At 40.9% G+C, this 25,384-nt stretch overlaps 2 protein-coding genes across 2 annotated transcripts; one reads left to right on the top strand and one right to left on the bottom strand.

Moving 5' to 3' along the window:
* Positions 1 to 3,435: 3,435 nt before the first annotated feature.
* bpnt2 (3'(2'), 5'-bisphosphate nucleotidase 2) lies at positions 3,436 to 13,165 on the top strand. The gene is made up of 8 exons (XM_085804798.1): positions 3,436 to 4,074; positions 4,727 to 4,799; positions 5,798 to 5,944; positions 6,421 to 6,580; positions 7,604 to 7,699; positions 8,881 to 9,042; positions 9,577 to 9,711; positions 12,690 to 13,165. Exons 1-8 carry the CDS (start codon positions 3,956 to 3,958, stop codon positions 12,812 to 12,814), a joined length of 1,017 nt encoding a protein of 338 aa, XP_085660924.1. The 5' UTR covers positions 3,436 to 3,955; the 3' UTR covers positions 12,815 to 13,165.
* Positions 13,166 to 15,811: 2,646 nt separating this feature from the next.
* On the bottom strand, positions 15,812 to 21,289 carry tmem70 (transmembrane protein 70). The gene is made up of 3 exons (XM_085804877.1): positions 21,032 to 21,289; positions 17,528 to 17,627; positions 15,812 to 16,531 (listed from the first exon to the last, which is right to left on the bottom strand). Exons 1-3 carry the CDS (start codon positions 21,206 to 21,208, stop codon positions 16,086 to 16,088), a joined length of 723 nt encoding a protein of 240 aa, XP_085661003.1. The 5' UTR covers positions 21,209 to 21,289; the 3' UTR covers positions 15,812 to 16,085.
* Positions 21,290 to 25,384: the final 4,095 nt, after the last annotated feature.

Raw genomic sequence — 25,384 nt, 5'->3', positions numbered from 1 at the left:
AACAGGGGCCAAGGGAGCTGGGCGACCGGTCAGGACTGTGCCAGTCGACCCTGAGCCGAGCCATGCCAGCTATGGGGGACGGAATTATCCGCATGTCTTCCAGTGGCCCATACAATGCTGCTGAACAGGCCAACATTAAAGTGCAATTTGCAGTGAGAACCGGTTTTCCTAATGTAATTAGAGCTACTCACTGCAAACACGCCATCACAGAATGACTTTGTTCATGTGATCAGGAAGCATTTTCATTCGATCAATGTTCAGGTCATATGTGATGTGCAAATGCAGCTGACAAACATCGTGGCTAGGTGGCCTGGCTCAATGCATGACTCATTCATTCTGACAAACAGCATGGTTGGAAACTGGCTGGGTAGGGGGGGTGGGGGTGGAAGTTGTTTGCTGTACCTGTAGAGGGTGTGCCGCATTGTGGTGGCATGTGGCGTCCTCTACTCCAGCAAGGCATGCCACTGCCAGAGCAGGGGCCTCATGTATCAATGTTGCGTACGCACAAAAAAGTGGCGTACGTCATTTTCCACGCCAACGTTCAGATGTATCAAAAGTGAAATGACCGTGGAAAAGTGCGGTGGCCCACGCCAACTCCATAGCTGGCGTACGCACGTTTCTACAGCTATTGTTCCTTTGGCGACACTTAGAGGTGAAGCTGTGAAACTGTTAATAATGTGAAAACAATTAGTCCTCAGAGTAATATGCACATCAGAGACACATTTATGAACAACCCATCCACGTGTTGCAATTAGATAGGTGGATTTAAAAGCATGCGCAAAGTGGTACCATCAGCTTTAGTTTTAAGATATTGCAGATGCTGCAGTGCGAAGTGAATGTACAGATGCATCACATATTAACAAACATTGAGGCGAGATGGCTGGTTCAGCGCACGATTCATTCATTCAGCATAGTTGGGAACAGATTACAGGCTGGCACTGCAAAGTAAATGTATTTGTTTAATTGTCCTATAACCCCCGATGCACACTGAGCATGTCCGCCCAGATATCACACTGTCAGTGACTTTCTTTTTTTGCTGGTTAAACTACACAGACTGTGTGAAGTACTTAATGTCAATAAACACATGCGTAAAGTTGGACATGTGTCTTGATCAGCCTCCCTGGCGCACTTCTGCATTTATTGACTACGCGATCTGTGTATAAAAAACGGCAAATGACAATCATAAATCCATTTCACATAATTTAATTATCGAGTACAGTGTCTGTTTTCATTTGGGATGACAGCGGTCCTCCGCCTCACGTTCACCTTTATATCACACACACACTCTCCCACCCCCTTTGTGATGGTGCCGGAGGACGGCAAAAAAAATAAATAAATAAAGATGTTTACACGGCTCAACTTTATCGAGGAGCACCTTCAACTCAAATTTGGTTAAATTGCTCTTCCTCACAGTTTTTCATGGTGTTATCTGACCGTAAGGAGAAGGGAATCTTTGGTGCAGGCCTTATTTACATGTATTTGCATATTTAAATGGAGGCGTGGACAGGGAGGAGTTCGGCACTTCTACATGTGCGCTCAATTCCACGTTGATTGGGATGTACAAAGGAAAAGTGCTTGGATCCATGCGTACGCACACTTTGATGCATCAGATTTTCTTTGTGCGTACGACAGTTTCTGGATTCTGGCGTACGCCATGTTTCAGTATGAAATCCACGCAAGTATTGATACATGAGGCCCCTGCACATCCCCCCCACCAGAGGAACTTGACGCTGGGCCCATCCATATCAACCCACCACGGGAAGCCATGTGGTTCCGGCAACATGTGATTTCAACCATGTAAAGACACAAAATTCACTTTTTGACCAGAGCATTTACTGATTTGCTAATGTCACTAAGGACATTAATCATTTGACCCAGATGATCATTTATGCCATCACCTATTGCTCTGACGATCTGTTCCTGTGACTCCAGCACAGCTCGGCGCGCACTGGGTGGGGACACTGGGGCTGGTGGAGGAGTCTGTGCCACGAGAGCTACCCTCTTCCGGCTCATTGTCTTTTTAGAAATAATTTTTTTTAAATGAAATTATTAAACATGAGGGCAAGGCAATTTTATTTGCATAGCCCAGTTTGTCTCAAAAGGATTTACACAGCAACAACATCCTCTGCTCTTCACCTCACCCTCACATCCACTGAGGAACCCCCCCCTTTTAACCAAGGAAAAGTTGGAGAAACCTCAGGGTGAGAAACAGAGGAGCGATTCCTCACCCAGGACATGACTTTAAGTTGCCGGTCCAACCAGCTCCCCAACCACCCACCTCCAAACTCTGAACATTTACGTTTGGTATTTATCCCTTTAGACAGCATACCAAACAGGCAGAGAGGAGAATCTCTGGTTCAGGCCCTATGTAAATTGATTTGCATATTTAAATACATGCGTGGACAGAGATGAGTTTGGTATTCCTACATGTGCGCTCAATTCCACGTTGATTGGGATCTACAAAGGAAATGTTCATACGCACAGTATTTGAATCAACCCAGCAAACATTTTTTTAAAGTGGTCATTTCCTGACAGACAATTAAATTTACAAAAATAAATGGTTAATCCTTTTGTATCATACTCCCAGGAATATTTTCAAAAACACTAGTGGAATATTCTATTCCTAGATTTGCGTGAAGTTATCCTCAATTCATTTACAGGTAGGTTACTGTAATATTGGAAATTATTGTACAAGCACAATATCACACCACATGAAATTCCCATATCATTTTCTTTAAAGGGACAGTATGTAGCTTATTTGGCTTTTTATTAGCTAAAATCAAATATAGCTTTCATAGATATGTATTTACCAAAGTCTAATCACAACCCCATACGCATGAAAGCCGTCGCGAGCTTAGAATGAAATCTTTACTGATTTGGGAATCTCAAAGTTTTGATCGCTATTACTGAAAGTGGTCTTATTCTTAAATGTTGATTATATAAATAAGGAAGTTAATAATATAATGAAATTCCTTGTGTCTGTTGGGTAAATTCCACATAAACAAAGCCAGATTTCTCCGGGCTATGCCAAATGAAACTTTATTTTATGTGGAACTTAAATCTTTTTATGACTCGGTCTGTAAAATATATAAAAAACAAGAAAAATATTATAGTCCATATAACTAGATACAATCTGTACTGTTTTTTGTTTGTTTATTTAATTTTTCTTTTCTTTTTTTTTTTCCATTTTTGCATATAGCCTATTTGTTTTGTGGCTCTTTGATCATAATTATCCTTATGCATACATTGTATTTTTATTTATTTATTATTTCATTTATTTATTTTTGACATATTGTTAGTGTTGTTTCATGTTGGTATGATGTCATATCATGTTTGTATAATGTCTCAAATGTGATAATAAAGTTTGATTTTAAAAAAAGACGTGTTGTTTACATTTTTTGAACAATAAAGTTTTTTCAGGAAAAAAAAAAACCCTCCATAGCCGTAACCCGGAAGAGAAACGAAGCGCCTGCTGTGACCTCTGTGCTGCGTACGTAGAGGAAAGATGCCTGAACAGTGGTGTGATTGTTCTGTCTCGCCTACGACGGCAGTGAACACCTGGCCCGTTTCAACAAGTTCACCTCTAGAATAAGGAGCAGCCTGGCGGACCGGAGAGCGGAATGTCGTTGCAAACTAACGACGCTCCGTTGGCAGATTGTTACTGGCTGAAGATGTCGGGCAATGCTACATGGCATGGAAACTAATCGAAATAAGTGAGCAGGTTACTTTCGTCCACCTCTAGGCAATTTGCTACATGACCATCGACGTGTTTATTCGAAATCCAAACGGCCAGTGTGAAGCAGCCAGTTGGATGATTGTTGGGACACTGTGGTGACGGTGACAGCCACGTCAGCCAGCCTACCGTATTTCCGTCTCGGCTGTTTACACACCGGTATCTCCAGACGAACGGGTTTGTTTTCTCAACAGTCAGCGTAGCGAATCCACCTCTCCGGCCATGGCTCCGATGGGTATTCGGTTGTCACCGCTCGGTGTGGCCGTGTTTTGCCTCCTGGGACTCGCCGTCATCTACCACCTGTATGCTGGAGTTCTCTCCAGCCGCCTAACCCTTTTCAGGTAACGTTAGAGCTTGTATTTCCCTCCATGCCGTAATGTAACGCCACGTTACCTCTCCATGTAGGTACATGCAGGCTGTGAATGTAACCTGCTACCTACCACCTACCACCACTTACCCACTTTGTAACTCTTAGGATTTTGTGCGTCTGTCTTGGTTAGGTGAAGTTGTTAACTAATATGAAAACAGGTTGAGATCTACCTTGAAGATGTAGGGCAGGCATTGAGGTGGGCCATACCATTATCCCTTTCATGAGCAACACACTGACTTTGGCCTTTCACTAGGTTGTTCATGTTTTTGAGGTTCCTGCCTGACTTCAGTCAGTACAGTTACCTTGAAGTCAAAATTCAGAATCCAATAGCCATTTGTACCAGAAATATAAAGCCTACCTGGCGATTTTATGCAAAACTGAAAATCAATATTCTATCTTCTCAGTAGGAAAGGGAGATGACAGTTTGCAATGGCACCTTTCTTTGCTCAAGCTTTACTACAGCTTTATCGAATGTGATATACCCCACCTGCTATTACCTAGAATTAAGATCACCTTGGCTGCATTGGTACCAACATGTTGAACCTCTTGCTGAAACCTGCCTCGTCACTCACCTGCTTCAAATCTGTGCTGTTTTTAGCCTAACACATTCTTATTCTTTGCAGACAGAGGAAAAAGGTGGATCTAAGGGACTTGTTGGCTGTTTCAGTGGAGGCTGCAGTTCTAGGTGGCAAAGAGGTAAACATTGATTATTTTTGACAGCTCAATGATCACAACTCACTTCCACACTGGAACGTCCATCACAGAAACACAAACAAATACAATGCTTGACAGTTGTTAGCACAAAACATCATAAAAACATGGAGAAAAAAAAAACATCTTATTATATAATAATATTGACGGATGAGCACCAATACCATAGGCAGCAAGACAAACAAAACTAATATATTGCAAACTTCAAGTCTTCTTCACTTAGAGTAAAGAACTTTTTGTGTGTGTGTGTGTGTGTGTGTGGATCGGATATCTGAGACTGACCAGCTGGTCGTCGGTCGATCACTTATCCCTAGTCCTGACTTACAAAGAGTTACTAAGCAGTAAGGGTTTGAGTAGTGTGTATTTTTGTTCCATGCGGTTCAGGGAACCCTCTTAACCTTCTCAAGTTTTCTAAAATGCAAATATTGAATATATATGGCAGGGCGATCATATTGCCAAAAAGTTTATCAAGATACATTTTTTGATATTGATTGATTCTCAATATTTTTGATATGATACTGTTATGTATTTTTTGCTGATGCTGCCAGTTCAAGGAGCATCCTGACTAATCCTTAAGAAACTAGATAATGTGTTCAGTTAGGGAGGATGACATGAGTTCACTTTCATGTTCATTAAGAGTGAAACAGTTCACTAATCCAGTTTGATTTGATTTACATAGTTTTTTGTTGTCTTTTTCTACCATACATCAGCTCTAAAATGTCTCTATCTCTCTAGTCTTTCTATTTACTTATATAGGCTGTCGATAAATATTTAGCTTTTAACTCTGACAGTTTTATTGCTCTGACTCACAGAGTTGATCAGCAGGTTATTGTTGCTAGGATTTAGGAATGGCGGGCCACCACTCCTAAATGAATGTAGAGGAAACACTGGTCTCTAAAGAAACCACAGCTATACATTTGGGTACATCTGGGGATCTTCAACTGTATCAGCAGCATGTGTTGTGTTCTTCTCTTCCTCCCTAGGTGAAGAAGGTACATGAGGAAAATAATCTGAAGGAGAGGTCAAAGGGCAAGACAAAGGAGGGAGCCAATGAGCTTCTGACTCTTGGTGACCTGCAGTCTCACAGAAAGATGTACAACCTTTTAAGAAACACCTTCCCAGATGTCACGGTGAATACAACCATTATCCATGTTGTACCAGTTGCTTTTATCCTTCTTATTGCTATACTGTTCTTTTTTTTTTCACTTATTGATTTCGCACTATGGAGATATAGACGTCACAAAAAAAACTTGTTTATTTGAGATAGAATGTAAGGTTGTTATCATGACGAGTTTAACTGATCTGAGATTACTAGAGATCAGAGTCCTGCATGGGCACATCTTGGGAAGCCCATGAATGAAAAAAGGAGCTGCTACGTGACCACATTAGTTTGACCTTTTCCCATTATACAAGCACAGGGTTTGAGCCGGATTAACACAAGTAAACACAACATCATGCAAACGTACTGAATTTTGCCTTTGTATTTGAGATCTATGCTCGTTTAAAATTTCCTGGATTTGTTTCATCAAGATTTCAGTCCAACTGAACCAGAAAGATTAATTGCTAATGCATCCACATAATTCCGTCTGCATGTTTTTATCTACAGGTGAACAGTGAGGAACACGACAACACGGTGGATAAGGCAGCAGCTTGGAGCCGAGACATTCCAGCTGACATACTAGACAAGATTGAGGGAGGCAGAGAAGTTTCTGCTGAGCACGTCACAGTGTGGATCGATCCTCTAGATGCCACCCAGGAATATACAGGTGTGTATGTTAAGCCGTTTTCCCACTAAAATTAGCAGGTCGACGCAGGTTTTTTAAACGCTGGTCGACCCGCTAACCATCGGCATTTGGCCCCTTTCCCATTGACCAAAATGAGCCGAGTCTGCCCCCCCAGTGGTTTTTGGTCAGTGTTGTTTGATCTTTTGATCCCAGTCTCGGATGAGAGCAGAGCGGAGCAGAGCTTTGTTTTGGTACGTGATATGAGACGCGACCGGCGCGATGACGTGGTGTCACGTAACGTTCAGTGTCATCACGTAAATTAGCGGGTTGACCCGGGTCTGGCGTTCCCACTGCAAGCCGATCGGAGCCGAGCCGATTAAAGGCGATTTTAACCTACTTCGCTTGCCGAGTCGTTTGACCCGCGTCGACGCGGCTCGGTGCGCCTTTCCCACTGCCACCAAAAGCCGATTGTTAGCGGGTTTAAATGGGTTTTTTGACCAGTGGGAAAGGGGTATTACTGCAGTCTCAAATTGTTGACTGTTGACTCTGGTCTGAATGACCCTGAGTTCTTAAGGATGCTGACTCTATAACGGTTCATTTTATCAGTGTCTGAAGGAATCAGGGAGTTGTTTAATGAGGCAGGATTAAGGAAAAAAGACCCTTGTTTATTTTGACAACTTTGGCCTATTTAAATTGAACTTCCACTCATTCCCCATGACTTACATGAATCCCTTTTGAGTTACACTGTCAACTTATGCTGGTGAAAAGTCTGCTCCGGATCAGACACGGGTTTTAGTATTGCGAGCGGATCGTCCGACCATTTATTTGGTTATAGTCATACCACCACCTCATGGCAAGCTGTCACGGCACAATCTAGAATTTCATTTACTCTTTCACTTCTTTTTAGGCTTTGTAAATAATTTCACCCATTTTTTTCTTCAAGGATTTTATCCTGTCTGAGTCTAGTATGAAATTTCTGTAGTCATGTAATTAATATAGTGACAAATAATAGGACTGTTTTCATTTACTGAAGGTGTCTGTATCTGCCCATTTCTTTCTCCACAGAGAACCTTGTCAAGTATGTGACCACAATGGTTTGCGTGGCTTTGGAGGGTAAACCAGTCATTGGGGTAATTCACCAGCCTTTCACTCAGTTCACAGGTAAGCACATTTTGCACAACAAGATGCCACTTCACAATAGGGTTTAGCTGTGAAACAATGCTTTGAGTAAGAATCTCATACATACTCATATGTGGATGTTTATGTATGTATATAAAATCTTTGCATGGCAACATTTGAGTGTGACTTATGGATTTACCCAGACTGTGAGCTGTTGACTGGTCTGCAGCCATATTTGTTTTGACACGTATATTATGTATCTTGTAAAATGATTTCTTGTCCCTTTCATTCAGGAGTTGTTTTAGTTTGGTTTTTGTATTAAACTGTTTTTTTTCCTTTTCTTTTTTTTTTTGTCGATGAATGAAATAAATAACCAAACCAAAACTGTAAAAAAGTAAGTTCATTTGTATTTTCTAGAAATCTTCAGAGGTATATCTTATGGATTTTTCTTGAACCCATAAGATCTAATGTAATGCTGATCCATGTATCTCTACAGTATTTTGACACACATGGATCACAATGCTTACCTTGCACTGTACTGCAATATTTAGAGAAATAAACTGTGAAATTAGCATGGGTAAGATTTAATAGTTAAAGACCCCCTCCCATGGAAATCGTGTTTTTTGTGCTTTTCACATGTTCCTGTGGCATTTTTCTTTTGTTAGAGGACATATCAGCAGAAAAGGAAGTGCAAAATTGCATTTCTGAGTTTTTCTGCCTTCAAATTGCTGTGAACCAATGGCAGACGCAAACTGGCCGTTTCAGGGAGACTGGAGTAGATGTGTCACAGCTCCAGGGGAGGGCACTAGTGCTACAAGCTCCCGCCCCGGTCTGCATCTGGCTCAGAGGTGAAAGGATTGACAGCTCGGTGTAGCTGTCAAGGTATAACAGGTATAGCTCACCTGGTAGAGCAGCTTGCACCGTAAACAAGGACTATATTCCAGTCTGGGATCAAATCACAGTGTGCAGTTTTACGCTAAACGCACTGAATCGGTAATTGTACAATGTCCAGCTGTCAGCGAGCCGGGGGGGCTGGGCGGGTGCAGAGCAGCGCAGTCTCCGCCCACCCTCCAGAGGTGCATTGCTAATGAGCTGCTGGATTTAAAATAACCAAAAAGGGTCGCGGGAGGGGGACTTTAAATGCCTCTTGACAAAATGTGTTCATCTGCCTGTCTAACCCTCAATTCTCCTTGTCTTCCTGTCTCCCTGCCACAACCCCCCAGCCTGGGCATATGTCGGCCAGGGATCAAATATGAATCCAAGATCTTCATATAACATTAGCCCTCCAAGTGTGATTGTATCACGTTCCCACTCTGGAAAAGTCAGAAATTACATTCATGATGCTTTTGGAAACAGCACAACAATCACAGAAGCAGGTGGAGCAGGTGAGTACAGAGTTTGCTTAGATGTATGTCTCATGTACTGCACATACAGCCTCGAAAGCTACTTTTTCCTCCCAAAAACATGCCCATACTCTCACACACATACGTCCTTCACTGTGGGGTTCTGGGCCTAGAGATCTTGAAGTTAACAAGATGATCTATGATGTATTCAACATTTATGTTTAGCTATTCATGATCTGTTCATTGTCATCTGGGACCTGCCACCTGGAATGACAGATTCCACATTCTTTTGAGTGGCCCCCTCCATATTTCATCAGTATTAAAAATAAGGCAAATTTACTTGCACAGTCTTATAATGGTCAAGAAAATACTATAGATGCACATTGTCGTCCATATGACGTAACTTCATATGGATCTTTAGAAAATGTTAAAAACACAAGAGAGAGGAAGAAAATGTGGGACCTTATTTAAAAGGATGATGCATGCTTCAGAGGCAGCCAGAGATGTCATTGGATATATGGTTTAATTCTCCCTCTACCTCTCTCTCTACATCTCCCACTCCTGTCTCTTTCTCAGGATATAAGGTTCTGTCACTCTTGGAGATGCCTGTGCATGAAACAAGTCCGATGGACCAGGCTGATGTTTATGTTCACATAACCTTCATTAAGAAATGGGACATCTGCGCTGGTGCAGCTCTACTAAATGCACTGGGTAATGTAACAGCAGTTGTCCATGACAGTTTTCGTGTTGTTTCAGTTTCAAATTCAGATTTGATTTTCATGTTCATTAAAATTACAATACAAATTTCAACTCATTTAACCCTTTCAAAACTCGGGTATAGACATTAACAACAGAGATAACAATGTCTTCAGTGTCAAAAAACAAATATTATTGTCATGCTAATATACTGTGTTCATGTAGGAACTCATCACTCCTAGTAAGAAGCCGTAAGAGAAAATGATTTTTCTTAATTCTGGCTGTCATTAAAAAAAAAAGATCAGAGAGTCTGACCAACAAATTTTTGATGATACCAGACCGTGGCTTGGTATCAACAGAACTCCTCAATTTCCACTTTTATGAGAGCTTGAATGAACACTGCTGATTGGCATCACTCAGAGGTGCTCTTTTCTTCCCGTATTGGTCCAGCACGGCTGACATTGTACCTGTTGCCACCGTTTACCTGTTGTGGAAGTCCCATGAGCGCCGTACAACATCAAGAATCCAACAAAGTCAGTGCAGCAATGGATGAAATGTGCAGGTGTTTGTCAAGAGCCCAGAATCTCATTGATACGGTGGCCCTGAAGTGCAAAACACAACGGCAAATCAGACAACAACGGCAAAAGAGAAAACACAACACAAAAAGAGAAAACACAACGGCAAAAGAGAAAACACAACACAAAAAGAGAAAACACAACACAAAAAGAAAACACAACGGCAAAAAGAGAAAACACAACACAAAAAGAGAAAACACAACGGCTAAAGAGAAAACACAACGGCAAAAGAGAAAACACAACGGCTAAAGAGAAAACACAACGGCAAAAGAGAAAACACAACGGCAATAGAGAAAACACAACGGCAAAAGAGAAAACACAACACAAAAAGAGAAAACACAACAGCAAATCAGAAAACACAACAACAAAACAGAAAACACAACAACAAATTACTAAACAACGGCAAATCAGAAAACACAAAAGCAAAACATTTTGGGCAATACATAGTGGCCTCTGTGCTAGTTTTTTTTTTAACTTTCTTTATTAAACATGTAGAACAAATACAATGACATTTCTGACATTTCTCAAATCACAGTGAAAGAAAAATCACACCTCCTGCATTACATAGGAAATCAAAATATTTTCTATAAAGGCTGAGTGGCCTCTGTGCTAGTCCCGCTTGTCTGTCGCGCTGGCGGTGTTGTCTTTCCGGTTCAAAGCACGGACCAGTTCTTTTGTCCAATCAGGACGATCCATGTCGCCCGAGGGTACCTACCTTTTCCGGTTTGGTTGATGTCGTGTTTTCTCTTTCTGTGTTGTGTTTTCTCTTTTGCTTTTGTGTTTTCTGATTTGCCGTTGTGTTTTCTCTTTTTGTGTTGTGTTTTCTCTTTTGCCGTTGTGTTTTCTCTTTTTGTGTTGTGTTTTCTCTTTTGCCGTTGTGTTTTCTCTTTTGCCGTTGTGTTTTCTCTTTTTGTGTTGTGTTTTCTCTTTTGCCGTTGTGTTTTCTCTTTTTGTGTTGTGTTTTCTCTTTTGCCGTTGTGTTTTCTCTTTTTGTGTTGTGTTTTCTCTTTTGTCGTTGTTGTCTGATTTGCCGTTGTGTTTTGCACTTCAGAGCCACCACACATTGACTTTTTATACACAGACACTAATTACAAGCAATCAAGTTACAGGCGTGGACAGTTCCCCTGAGTGGCCATTTAAAAATCGTCGGGCGCGGTGGATTTTGGCAAATACGATTACAGGCTGTAGGTGGAGCCAGAGGAGTTGGATTTTGTCCTAAATTACTCATTTAATGTCTGACCATCAGAATATAGTGACAGTTCCAGCAAATATGACTGAATAATTGTTACCAACTGAAGCTTTAAACCAGTCTGTGTCAATCTGTGTGTAGATTATCAGGGTAAAACTTTGAGGGTATGTAAACTTTTGATGAGGGCCATTTTGGTGGTTGCACCTATCATTAGGGTTTATAAAGATCAAACACAGTTGTGTGATAATAAATGGCTTCGCCCAGCCACTAACTCTGAATAAAAATTATATTTTCTGAAATATAGCCAGTATTTCACAAATTCTGCAAGGATATGTAAACTATTGAGCACAACTGTATGTAGCCTACTTTGCTGCTCAAATAAAGCCAATGAACATATTGCTGTCTTGCTACCTAGCTAGCTTAGCTGAAACAGGATAGATGGGAGTTGGTCAACCTCTCATCTGTTTATGCTAACTGGTCGCACCTTAAATAAACGCAGCACAGTAAACAAACTAACGCCAGTAAGTTAATGTTGACTGAATGAAGTTTTATTGCCGTGGACAATAATCACACCAGCAAGTAGAGTGGACTGAAGTTTACTGCCCCATGTCCAAACTCTTTGTCCAAACACATTAATGGAATGTGTTGACATGCAACCATGTCAACCATGTGTTGACATGCAACCATGTCAACACATTAAACAATAAATTATTTCATTATCGCGAGAAAATGGTCTTTGTTGTAACATTAGTTCGGTATCACAGGATAATAAAACAATAAAAACACAGGTAACATACACATGCGCGCATATGCGCGTACTTCTCTCCCACACACAAACACACACACACAAAGGTAACTTCATGTGATTACACACAAACACACACACACACACATAGGTAACCTAATGTGGTTACAGCTTCTCCATATCAGTGCTTATAGAAAGATGATCATGTGTCTGATCAGCTCTGTCTTGACCTTAAGATTGTGGGTTTGATTCCCATGTTGACAGAGATGGCAAAACCGGCCGTAGCTCCTTTGGCCCTCTCAAAATTTCCCAGAGGAAATTTTCTAGTGGACTTTGTTATATCGAGATAACAAAATAATAAGTAGTTATCATGAGAAAACGGCAATAAAATAAAAAATATACGTTATAGTTATTTACACATAAATATATATTATTTCTGTGTGTAGTGCATTGTACCAATAACAGGTAATCACTGTGATTGCAGGAGGCCACATGACGACCCTAAAGGGAGAGGACATTGACTACAGTGGAGCAGCACTCAACAAAGAAGGGCTGGTGGCTAGTGTGGGTGTGGACCATAAGGCCATACTGGAGAAACTACCAAACTGATACCTTGAAAAGCACTGAAGGACAAAAACAGGGCCATCAGTCATGTGCTCAGGTGAAGAGAAACATGTGCCACTACTTTTTTGTAAAGAAGAGTCTGTGAACATTTGCAGGCCTGCACGATTTCATCATCATGGTTACCCAAACACCAACCAGTCGGATGGATTTTAGACACTGTCATGGGCCACAGAGCAGGACTGTGGAATCAACATAGCTGCAACTGTAAACTACCATGGCTGATTTAATGGCTCGGACAAGACACCCAAGATGCAGGCATGCTTGCAACTTGGGGTGATGATACATTTTCTTCATGTGTATATACATGCAAACACTTGCTAATGGTGAACACTAACTGTATGTTCACACCGAAAGCTTCCAAAGAGGCAAAGTCGCCCGAGGATGTGCTTCAGAAAAGACAGCTTCCATAGCGGCAAAATATTTTTAGCCGCTTTGATCGCTCTTCACCTGACTGACGTCAAAGTTCGATCGCGTTGGTCATTTAGAGGAGCTGAAGGACACCTCTATTCTGACTGGTTGCCGCCGAACCGCGTCATAGCTAATTACCATAAAGTTAACCGAGACTCAACTTCTCGTCTGGTGAAGCTTTGGAAGCGCGGCTGACGGCTGTTGGCGCTTTGGTCACTCAGGTTGCCGGGCTCTCATTGAAAATGAATTAACTTATGGCATTTTTGAAGCTTTGGAAGCTTTTGGTGTGAACGCACAGTAACAGTAGCCATTCCTAAATCCCTAAAAATCCCTTCCTTCATCTTCAGAGGGTAGCAGGATGATTGGATGACAGGATGAAATATTAAACTAAGGGTCACAGTGCTGAATTTGTGAAAGGCTGCCTGTGCCACTCTGAAACTCTTGTCTTCAAATGTTACATCAGTGAGTACTCTTTACAAATGGTACATCACCTTTCTAGGTCAATATTCTCTACAAAGACTTCTGTGATAATTGCAGCTACCATTATGGATTGTAGCTGATTAGCATACAAAAAAACTGCTAAGTGAATAGAGCCCTGTGAATTTGTACTTTTTTCAATACCAAATTTGGTATACAGCCATTGGGAATGAAAGACACATTTCTAAAATTAATGAACAAGATCGGTCAAAAAGTATAGCCCCTAACAACCAAAATATCTGTGCATAAGGTGGGGTTAGTCATAAGTCAACCATATTTTATCAACATAAATTGTAGTAAAGGTCAATGTGTATGGTTGATTATGGATGGCCACTAACCAGTTTTCTACAGTAAAAAATAAAGAGTAAACACATTAAATATTGTGGAACACTTTTGAAATGCAGATTATAGCTCATTGCCATTGGTAGCAATGATAAGCTGTAAACCTATGCTCAGGTACGCCATGATTGATGTTTCCCTGACTGTGTATAATTTCATATAACGGGAAACAAACACAGCATAATATAATGACTTCAATGAATACTAAGAGCAGCAAAGTTTACTGGGTATTGTGCATGTTTTTTCTTCATGGTTTTCTGTGGGTGCGAGAATGGAAGATAGTTGTTCATTTGTGATGATCCCCATGAGCTGAGCCCTAACGCGCCGTTACTCTTACAGGGGGCCACATTGAAACACACTTAAAACGAACCTTTAAAAACAACAACAATTTAAATCTTGAGAAAAAGTTAAATTAACCTTCAGCTTCAAGCTTTCCTTTCTGGAGCCTAACAAACTCTGCATCCTTGTAATGCATGATTCATGAGCTGGATTCTGAAATTAAGTCAGGAAGCAGCCTCGCAGTCTGAGTCTGGTTCTCCATACACCACCATCTCTCCAGTAGAAATAGTAGAGTGTGGTCTTGTGTCCACTAAGAGCAGTATATACAGCCGTATATACAGCCTCAGCTGAGCGTTAAAGAGACCACAACAAGGACAACCTGTGTGGTGCGTCACACAGAATTGGGTTCACTGCAAATGTCACCTTGAGGATTGTTTGGAATAAAACTTAAATGAGCTGGACTGGTGCTTTTCTCGTCTCTTTGACCAACTATATGTTCTCCTGAGTCATATATAGTACTGTAAAATGTCTTGCCACCACAGCCTGGTATTATATTTATTTGGCTTTGTGTTGAAGTATGTGTTTACTTGCATGGTTTTGTTCACTTCTCAAACCACTGAAAAGGTCACTGGCTTCAAGCTAGTTCTATTTCTACTATAGATGTTTCTGGACCATCTGCGGTAAGTCTGTCAGTGAGTTTAGCTGATACTTCTACAGCCAGCCTTTTAATCAGGATCATTAGCAAGTACTGATTTACAGTTGAACGTTTCTGCTGTGAAATCATGGTAAATAATGAAGAGAACACAGCAAAATCTGAATTCATGTGTTATGTTGTGATAGTGATCTGCTTTATTTTGTATGTCTTGGATACCTTGTGATAAGCAAAATTTTATCGGTAGATAAGAGTCAAAAGTTCATGCAGCCCCCGTTGCGCTAGCTGAGCAGCTTGCATCTCGGCCCAGCTGATCTCAAAAACAGCTTGCACTGGTAATAAACAAAGGTAATAAACCTACTGCTATGACTATAGGGATTATGACAATAGGCCAATTTGCCAAAATGTTGAACTATCCCTTTAAGTTTTTTCAAATCTAAATGTTAAAGATAAATCAAATCTGTATTGTGCCTTTGAACAGCTCCCCTATGGCATCTGTTTAACTTTTCTTATGTTCAGCTGCTTTTGTAGAAACACAATTCTTTCCTCAGTGTAAATGAGTGGAAACATCATTTCGGTGTTAGTACTATGACCCAGGTAATTTTTTAAATCTGTATTACTACTGAAACACTCACGAATCCAGTGGTGTTAGTGGTATGAAATATGTAACAAAACTGAGGATATCCAGAATTGCCTCCTTGGACTTATATCTGCCTATCTCCATTCTGGTTTCTCCAGTCTTATAAAATAAAAATGAAACATTTTGTGTCCTTTTAGAGTACTATATGAGTCACCGCTAAAAAGTGTTGAGGTCATACTAACCTTGCGACAGAATATCGTGTTACAACACCTAAAACCATGAAGCCAGCAAAATTCAAAATTGCTCTATTTCAAACAAATACAATGTCATGATGTTGAAGTTATAATTTATTTTTTATGACACATAAATTAAAAATTGACCCAAAAAATCAGATGCAGTTGATAAATTATTTCATGTGACAAGTCTTCCATGGTTGTACTCCATTGGGAGGATATCTGTACTGTGCAGTTTCAAGTTGGGGGTGTAATTCATACGCCAACACCACATTCACCCTGTTGCTTTCAGCTCTTATCAGGCCTGTCCATGTCATCTGTGTTGAAGCTAAAGGGCTTATCGTAGCCCATCAGGTGATTGTAGTCTTGAGGAACAGTGAACAGGTCTGGGTTTACAAGCAGTCCCATGTTGTTGGCATAGAAGGTAGTGAACATTTTGCTGATGGCTGGGATCTTGACCTGGCTTTGGTGAAACATGTTCTTTTTTTCCATGAGGAGGACACTATAGGTGACGGCAGTGTAGGCGTCTTTGTCAGGGTGATGATACAGCCGGACCACGTAGCCCTTGGTTATGAAGTGGAGGAGCACAGGGGTGAGGAATGTAAAAAAGCCAATGACTCCACAGAAAGCAGCTTGCATGGCAAAGCTTTGGACTCCCACTCCTGTCTTTAGAAGGATGTGGGGCATGAGGAGGAGGCTGGCCCCACTGGTGCTGTATGAAAACATCTTCACCCCTGAAAAAACAACAGATTGAGAGAACAAATGTTACTGGTTAAAATGCTGATGTAGGATACATCATCCATATACTGCTATCGCAAGGTAGATGTCAATTTTATTTAAATGTTGTATGCACTCCTTAAAGGGACATTGTGTAACTTCTCCTGTTATCTATTCACGACAATCGATTATTTTGTTCAAAAGTATGTTTTTCATTTTCAAGTGTTCCGGTGAGCTCTGAATTTGCCGTTCATATCATTCATATCTACATGGAGCGGGTTAGCTCGGTGCTGGCTGCCATGTTGTGTCGCCATGTTTTTGTGACGGTAGGAAACCACGGAAACTCACCGGAGCTGTCGGCTCAGGTCGAGGTGGCGTCTGTGAAAAGTCACCGCGGTAACGCAGTGAGGAGGAATGGAGCGTTACACTGATGCTGCATTCACGTGCAGTCGGGCAGACGGCCGTCGGTAACAAACCAGATGTCATTTTAGTCACAGAAGTCGAGAAAAAGCCAGTAAAACGTGGGTCAGGTAAACAATACAACATCGCCATGACAACATATTGTCACGTGTATTGTTTTGCCAGACCACTTTTTTTACATTTCATAGAGGCTTGTTTATGCCGTTACGTGCAGCGGCTGTCGTCCGTCTGCCCAATTTCACGTGAATGCAGCATGAAAAATATGATGAAATGCTTGCGATATACAACCGCAACGCTAGATGGGAGTAATTCCTACACAATGTAACTTTAAGCATTAGGTAGTTTCATCACTCACTGGGTGATGCATCAGTTAAGATTTATGTGACTGTAAAATAGGGAAATAGCTATATTCTTCTAGGCTACACTGCAATATAGAAGGAGTGATAAGTAGATTTATAAAGTGGAGGCTTGTGAACTAAAAAAAATTCAGATGAAATGAATGCATATCTCTAATTGTTCATGTATTGTTTGAATTAAGTCAAGTTTAGCCTGATGGTGTTTTTCTTAGATTCAACAAAGTGAATGTGACTCACATCGAACAGCGCTGCCCAGGCTGCCAGTGTAGATGAGATTCCCATCTTTGGAGTTCGCATGTGCAGAGAGAAAACGTGATGATGGACAGTGGGACTGCACCTGCTCAAAGAAATGACATTATAACACCTGTTAAAGAATCTGGCCTTGGCAGCGTTTCACTACTGGTTAAAAAAAAAAAAAAGGGGAAAAAAAGGGTGATTGTGTTGCAGTCTATGGAGAAATGATCAGCCCCCAGCCACTAAATAAGTTAGTAGAATGATATGCAAAGTTATGGATCCAAAATTGACAAATTGTCACTCTTCCCACCATTAATCTGTCAAATTGGTAGAAAACAGAGATCAAACAAACTTTCTTTGTCAAATATACTTTTGATTTTAGTCCACCAGGTCATGGGTCAAAATGTCAACCCCAGAAAATCAACAAATGAAAAAAAAACCCAGGCTGAAGAAAGTGAACCATCTCCATCATGTAAATAAGATTAGTGTTGTTATTACGACTGTTACTTTTATAATTAAAGTGACACCAGGAAGGCTATGGATTACTAAGGGGTGAATGTTTAACTGTGCTGAAAAAAAATCTGCTTCATCAGGCATGAATGGTGGTTCTCACCCTGATAATCATGAAATGATTTGAATGGTGAGTGATGACCCACATAAGGGACAGCATTACAATCAATGTGGACCACAATAGAGGGTATGCACATGACGTCACGGTACTCGGAAGTCGCTGTGGAACGTCCACTGAGTGACAAAAAGACGAGTGGCAGAGCCGCCAAAGTTTAAAAACGAGCAAGTAACGAAGCGATTTTCTCCGACTTTCTCTTCTCTGACATGTCTAGCTTTGCCAGCATGTAAAGCATGCATGGCCTAACAGAGCTGCTAAAAATCTTGAGGATACGTCTCAGTCTGACCGAGTTACATTCAATAACCTGTTCTTAATGACCGAAAGTAAATTAACTGGAGCGGTCATTTTTTTCGATCGATCAGCTGTGTTTACAGTTTCAGGCGTCATAGTTATGATGTTTAGACCAGTTTAGACAGATAAATTAGTCCTCTAACACATCCTACAGTTTGACTGGTCAGAGTTTTTCAGAATAAAAGCAGCGCGCAGGTTTAAGCGTCGGGAGTCACTGTCAGGACGACAGTAACAGCTGTAATCTCGTCCCTCTGCACAGTAACAGTGAGCCTGTCAGTCACTCTGCAGGTACCGCGGTCACACTGCGTGTTACAGGAAGTGTCAGTGGAGCAGACGGTTTTGGGGAGCTGGTTGTCGATTCCTTTTGACATCAATTTGTTTTGATATAAGATATTTTATTTATTTATTTAGTTTATGAGTCCACCGCTATCCGCCAGCATGTTGAGGGACACTTGTTTTGCCACTCAGTCCGATCGAACGGGGCGTTGCCGAGGGCAACGTGACGTAAACGCATACCCTCTATTAGTATGATAGGAAGAACCGGTCCACATCTGGTGCGATATCATCTGTCATCCACTCAGCCCTCACTCAACCTGCTAAGTAGAGGGTATCTTATACACCCCTTTACAGATTGTAAACATCCGGGTGGGCGGGGCATAGCTGGAGGCAAAACATCTGAAACGCTGTAGCTTGTAAACGCTGGTTAGCATGTTTTAACGGACTGTTTTTTCAAGAATGGACGAGGAAACGTCATATTTTAGTGAATATGTTAGTACACCCACCCTCAGAGACCGTGAGTGTTATTTTAAAAAGTTGACTCCCGACCTTCATATGTACCGTAAATTTTCAAATAAAAGCTAAAGCTCAAACAGACGCCGGGCCGGGTCTATCTCTATTTTCTGCTACAGTTACAGTAGTTCTTGTACTAAACCCATGATCGCCTGTTTGAGCAGTTTCTAAGCTGCTTCAGTCCTGCTACAGTTCTCAAAGACCCGACCTGGTCAGATCCGCAGCCAGGTGTTGAAGCCTGGACCCGATGCGGCCCCGGGCTCACGTCACGAGCATTAACCGGACGGCGGCAAAAAAAAGAAGCCGGTGGTCCGCCGATCCGAGCTATTAAATGTTTTCAACCTGAACCCGGTACGTCCGGTCGTGTTGTTCGGTCCGGCCCGTTGAGAACTCGGACTGACACAAGGAGAGAGCCGGGGGCTATACAGTCTGTGGGCGGAGTACACGTTTATTTACAAGAAGTTTAATCGGTGCTTGTAAATGAATGCTGCTCTGGATCTGACTCTTTCCTTCTATTCTTACTCTTTTAAACAGAACCTATTATATATGTTCCATGTTTGCTGAGCATAACATTTGTTCAAAATGAATTTAAAACCTGTCCCGTACACAGTAGACGCCTGTCTAAACAGATGCTGGGTCAGTTGTTTTGCCTCCAGTGAACGTCTTGACGTCACAGTGACGTAGGCCGCGAAGGGGTCTATAGAGTGCCGAAGCGGAAGCAGCCCCATGGGTCCTCAAATCGAAAAAAGTCTCCATACGAATAAATGGGAGTCCAAGTTTTATTACATCATGTTTCATGCCGAGAAATCAGCAGTTTATCGTAAAACAGCAACAGAAGAATGTATTTTGTGTGACGACGCTCTGCGGACTACAAATCTGGTGTGTGTCCCACAAAAAATACGTCACCAACTGACACGGGAAAGGGCGGCATTTGGTGTGTGACGTCACCTACGCGACTTGTAGTCTTTCTGGTTACGGACTCTTCGGGATTTTATTTTACAATAGTTTTACAACAAACGGCTGATTTCTCGGCATGAAACGTGATGTTTTAAACAGGTAGAGGACATATTTTTTTGTCATGGCGCAATTCAAACGGATCACAAAATAAATCTTTGACTCCCATTCATTCGTATGGAGACTTTTTTGGAATTGAGGACCCATGGGGCTGCTTCCGCTTCGGCACTCTATATCTGACTGCTCTTCCTAGATTTAAGTTGACTTTAATACAATTCTCCCACAGACTTTAGTCAACCAGTGTAAACCACAACACACTGATGAGGCCTCGCTTTTTCAATCATCCTGGATTCCACTTTTGTGCAACAGCCCCCCTGCTCTAGTCTGTAATGATGGCCATTTTTTATACTGAATGTTATGATTGGATGTTGTTCTATGTTTTCTCCGCGAGGTGGCAACAGCGGTTAGTAAAACTAACAGCGTGAGGACACTTGAAGAAGTCACATGTGTCTGACAGATCTAACAAAGATACTCTGAACCGTCTTTGTATGATCTGACAGTAGACTAAGTCATTCAGTTACCTGCGGAATGACAATGATCTGTGTTCATTCCGACAAAAAACAGAAATTTAACGACTGCAAATATTTCCTTCAGGGAAACTGATAGCTACAGCTGAGATGTTCCTGCAGACACGATCAGTCGATTCCAGAAAGTGATCTTAGCAGCTAACAGCCTAAAAATGGCGATATGGTAGCTTTGTTATTCATACACATATAGAGTTAGCTTGCTGACTATTTAACAGTAAATCTGCCTTCAAAGAGCTGTGTAACTATCGGCGTTAATACCTTGTTTTCCAGGTTGAGGAACGTCCTTCTAACAACATGGAGCTGTTTGCCACCAACTGCTCTGGAACATGACGAGAGAAGCAGCGCGCCGTGTGGAGCGCTCGTCATACGAGTGTAATTGTACGCCAGAGAAACAGCAGACGGTCGAAATCTGCGCAGTATATGTAAAGACAACATTGTCCTACCTAAACAGATTGACTGACTTTCAGATTTGACGCACGGTGCACACACTTCTCGGTTTAAAGACCGGAAGCGCTCCAGTACACGTACCGCCGCCTACTGTGTCGGAGTGCAGCCTGCAACCATAGCTGCAACCGTTGCCAGGCAGCTCTGGGTCTCCGTCAACGCCGCATCTAGCCTGTCTTTTAACATAGACATGAATACAAACAAGATAAAGGAAGTTTCTTTTAAAATCATGCATTCAATTTATCCTGTCAATCAGGCCATCTCCATATTTAAAGATGTCAATGTCAACTATAGTAGGCCTACTTTTTGTGAACAGGAGGAGGAAAATATTTGTCATCTTTTTTTTTTTTGAATGTCGTTATAGCCTACCTAGGGTGAATTCGCCTAATGTGGGACATTTTGTGAAATTCTGACTTCTGGTCTATATTGTGATATGAAGCAAACACTTTCAATCTACATCCTGTACCATTCTGAAATCCTTTGTGATCTAGGCTAATGAAATCCAAAGAGAAAATTCTGATACCACACTTCTAAAAGAAATACCAAACATATTTCAACTCTTATTGCAAAGTTTTCTCCGGCAATCTCCGTTCCCTAATGTGGGACAGTCATGCTCCTAATTTGGGACACTAAAAAGTCTGTTTAAAAGTCATCTTAATTTACATGATGAATGCTAGATTGTAAACCAGTGTTCAAATACAATGCAAAGGCATGAGCTTTATTGAGCAAAACTCCGGGATGATAAAACCTGCTCACCCCTCCCCCCCTCCACCCCACCCCACCCCAACCCACCCTCATGGATAGAGGTGCAGCATCTTCTGTCATCCAACAGGTGACAGCATAACACTGCATACGAAATCTCACTATTTCAATTTAACGTTCACATTCTTTCTTGTTTCTGAATGTTACGCCACAAATGAAAGCAGAGCTTTTATTCTGTGAATGAATTTTCTTTAGTTAGCTGCATGTGATGGACCATTATGCTGTTCATCACAAATCCTAGTCGACCCACTGTTTTTGAACCATATTTGAATTTGTTTTAAACGAGGCAAAAGTCACAAGTAATTATGGTCTGATCTTAAGTCAATGTTAAAAATGGCACAAATAATAAATAATAATATAGCCTAATAATAATAACAAATAATAAAATAAAATTCTCAAGTTGCTTTGCAATTTGTTATTGAAAAGATTTGTTAATGATTAATTCCATTCCACAAAACTCCATTCCACTCCAATGCTTTTTTTTTTTTTTTTTTGGGGGGGGGGGTTTGTATTGTTCATTCGTTATTTATGATTTTTTTTTGTACCACACAAGTTGTTGGCAGTAGGGTGGAGTGGATGGTGTGATGAAGTGAAGTGATGATGGGCAGCATAAACACCAAGAATGCAGTTTAATAGGTGGATCTGGAAGACCTCAATCTTGAGTTCAGTTTCCTCTCTGTTTGACCCAAAGGAACCTTTCAGACATTGAAGCTGCAGAGTCCTTTCTAGTTCGAACTGATATTTCTCAATGTTTGCTTTAACACACTGTTTATACAGAGTGACGGAAGGGAGGATTTAGGGGGCATCGGTGTCATGTACATGCTCACACACGTGTGGTTGTGCGCACACACACGATAGGAAAAGGGCTTTATGAACCATAACTTCCTTGGCTTCCCCCTCTTCTACTGACTCTTTGACCTGAATGACACAATAACATGTTTTTAATTAACTAGCTCATGTTTAGCAAGATAGGGCTCACTGAATCCTGCTGGATTGACACATTCCATTACCATTTTAGGCTCCACTAACACCGGAGCTACTTTGACTCACGTGTGAGCAACACAATGACTTCAGCAAAACAAATCAAAGCCTTGGATAAAGATTTTAAAATAGACAGGTGGGTCATGACATATTAGAGCTCTTAACATTTTTTAGAAGCTGCTGCAGTGTCTTTATATCCTCACAGATATCTATTTAAAATACATTTTGTTTTTATTTTATTATTGAGTCATACTCGTGATGTCATCATGTTTCACGTGCTGTAACCTCTCTTTACGTTACCTCAGGTCAGGGCCTAAATGTTATCAATATGTATGCCTGTCATGCAAGACAGCACAAAGGTTTATCTCAACAATTTGACACATGTTGTATTTATGATTACAAGGCCCCAGGCGCACCTGAGGGTGTGGAACCTATTGTTTTTTGAACATTTCTTCTTCGGTAGAAAAAAAAAAAAGAGAGAGAAAAGAATGGCTTTTATGATGGCCTAAACATGCTACAAACTGAAAAACTTTGCACACACATCAAGCCTGGTGAATATTTTAGTATTTTAGGGTTCCCATTGGGCAAGACAAAATACCTCACTGCCTCCCTTTAGAGCATCCAAGCATCTCTCTGTGTGACTGACTTCAATCACTGTTTTAATTGTTTGTTTGATTTTTTTAACTGGGAGAGATATTGAGTTTTCTGCTGCATGATTTCCTTATTAAATGTTTATGGTTGATTGTTATCTGCCATCTTTTAGAGTGACGTCTACATTTCATCCCTTACATTATAGAGGTTAGGGTTTTCCAATTTTTTCCCTCCCTGTTGAAAGGGTTTTCTATGGAGTTTTTCCTCAGTGGATGTGAGGGTCTAAGGACATAGAATGTTGTTATGATGCTATGTAAAGCCCTTTGAGACAAACAGTTTGTAAAAATGGCCTATACAAACAAACTTGAAATAATCTTGAAATTTCAACTTGGATTTTGTTCGGTCTTTTGGCCACAATGTCCCTGTAGACCATGTGAATGCCTGAGCATGAGTCATTACAATGACTGATGCTCAGGCATTCACATGGTCATGACTTCTACTTTGAGTAGCATGCAATGGTTTATTTTGTAGTTTTTCTTGGTGTTGCTGATTGTACTGATTGCATGCAGTATACAGATAGAAAATCCAAACACATTCAGTTTAATTTCAGAAAATAAAAATAAAAATATTATCAACTGAATAAAGCTTTAAATCATGGTCCTGGAATACCTGTAAACATGAAGTGTTTAGATTTTCTACATAAATCAATAATTTAAAAACTGGTTGCAAAGGTGCAAACCATCCTCTGAAACATTGAGTTTTAATAGATTAAACAAATGCCAGAATGAACTGTGGTCATTTGATAAAATGGATGATACCATGGTGTCGTCATATGGGCTTTAGACACTAGCAACATTGTCTGGATTGGTGACTCCAACTATAGAAATCTGTTATACCTACACCTGGATTAAAAAAAAACCTTTTCAAACATGGGGAAGCCCTCAAAAAGTAAATTCATCCTTGCAACCTCTGGTGGGCTTTGGCCCGAGTTTTAATGGAGACTTTGGCGTTGTCCTACATTTGATAAATTGAGGTGTGTTTGAGATTGTATTGCAGTAATAATATGTACTATATTATTCACAGGAGTGTGAGAAACAGCTGGCCTTACTTGGCTTCTGTGCTCTCTGCAGCACTCATCACCCATGTATTACTCATTAATTCACATTGTTACATGACTCTGCATCCTTACCATCTACTGCGGAGTCAGCTGTTTGTGTCTGGATTACAGAGGTTACCACAAACTGATAGGGTTATTGAAGGTCACATAAAAATGAACTCTTATAAACTCTAGGCCCAGCACCTTTAGCAACTGTATTTTGATAATTATATCATGTGTAATTAAAAAGACTTGTCAATGCTGATATACAACAGGCAAAAACAATCCAAATGTAATAACTGCTGTTGCAGCTTAGCGTTAATTGATTTATATACATGTTATTAACAGCACAGTGCAACCTGCTGAAAAACAGTTACTCTTGGCTGACTATATATATATATATATATATATATATATAGTATTTGTCCATATAATGGTTGTGAATGGTGCTCACTTTTCTTCGTTCAAAAAGACACACCAAAAAACATCCAAATACCTCCATGCTGCTCATCTGTAATGTCCCTCTTGTATTGAATGAGACGGCAGTGAACTGAGACACTGGGAGCTTCCGCTACAAACAAGCTTAAAATATAGACATATGCCCTATTCGCACGGGATTAGTATTACCTGGGGACCTCAGATAATTTGTAATAATTGCGGAGGACGTCTGTGATCTTAATCCCGTGCGAATGCGCCATGTCAGGAATTTGTAAAGTAAAAATTCCCCCGCAAATTAC

Source organism: Trachurus japonicus, chromosome 17, assembly GCF_045865225.1.
Source record: "Trachurus japonicus isolate A0001 chromosome 17, Traja_1.0".
In the NCBI taxonomy this organism is placed as follows: Eukaryota; Metazoa; Chordata; class Actinopteri; order Carangiformes; family Carangidae; genus Trachurus; species Trachurus japonicus.
The sequence above is the reverse complement of the archived record's forward strand: the minus strand, read 5'-3'. Positions and strand labels throughout refer to the sequence as shown.

Excerpts from the sequence above, each read along its gene's own strand:
- bpnt2 (XM_085804798.1), top strand. The coding sequence starts at position 3,956 with ATGGCTCCGATGGGTATTCGGTTGTCACCGCTCGGTGTGGCCGTGTTT. Across the intron at positions 5,945-6,420 it reads ACACCTTCCCAGATGTCACG|GTGAACAGTGAGGAACACGA; the intron begins GTGAATACAACC and ends TTTTATCTACAG. Across the intron at positions 9,712-12,689 it reads AGCTCTACTAAATGCACTGG|GAGGCCACATGACGACCCTA; the intron begins GTAATGTAACAG and ends CTGTGATTGCAG.
- tmem70 (XM_085804877.1), bottom strand. The coding sequence starts at position 21,208 with ATGTTGTCTTTACATATACTGCGCAGATTTCGACCGTCTGCTGTTTCT. Across the intron at positions 17,628-21,031 it reads TCCTCAACCTGGAAAACAAG|GTGCAGTCCCACTGTCCATC; the intron begins GTATTAACGCCG and ends TTCTTTGAGCAG. Across the intron at positions 16,532-17,527 it reads CCTGGGCAGCGCTGTTCGAT|GGGTGAAGATGTTTTCATAC; the intron begins GTGAGTCACATT and ends TTGTTTTTTCAG.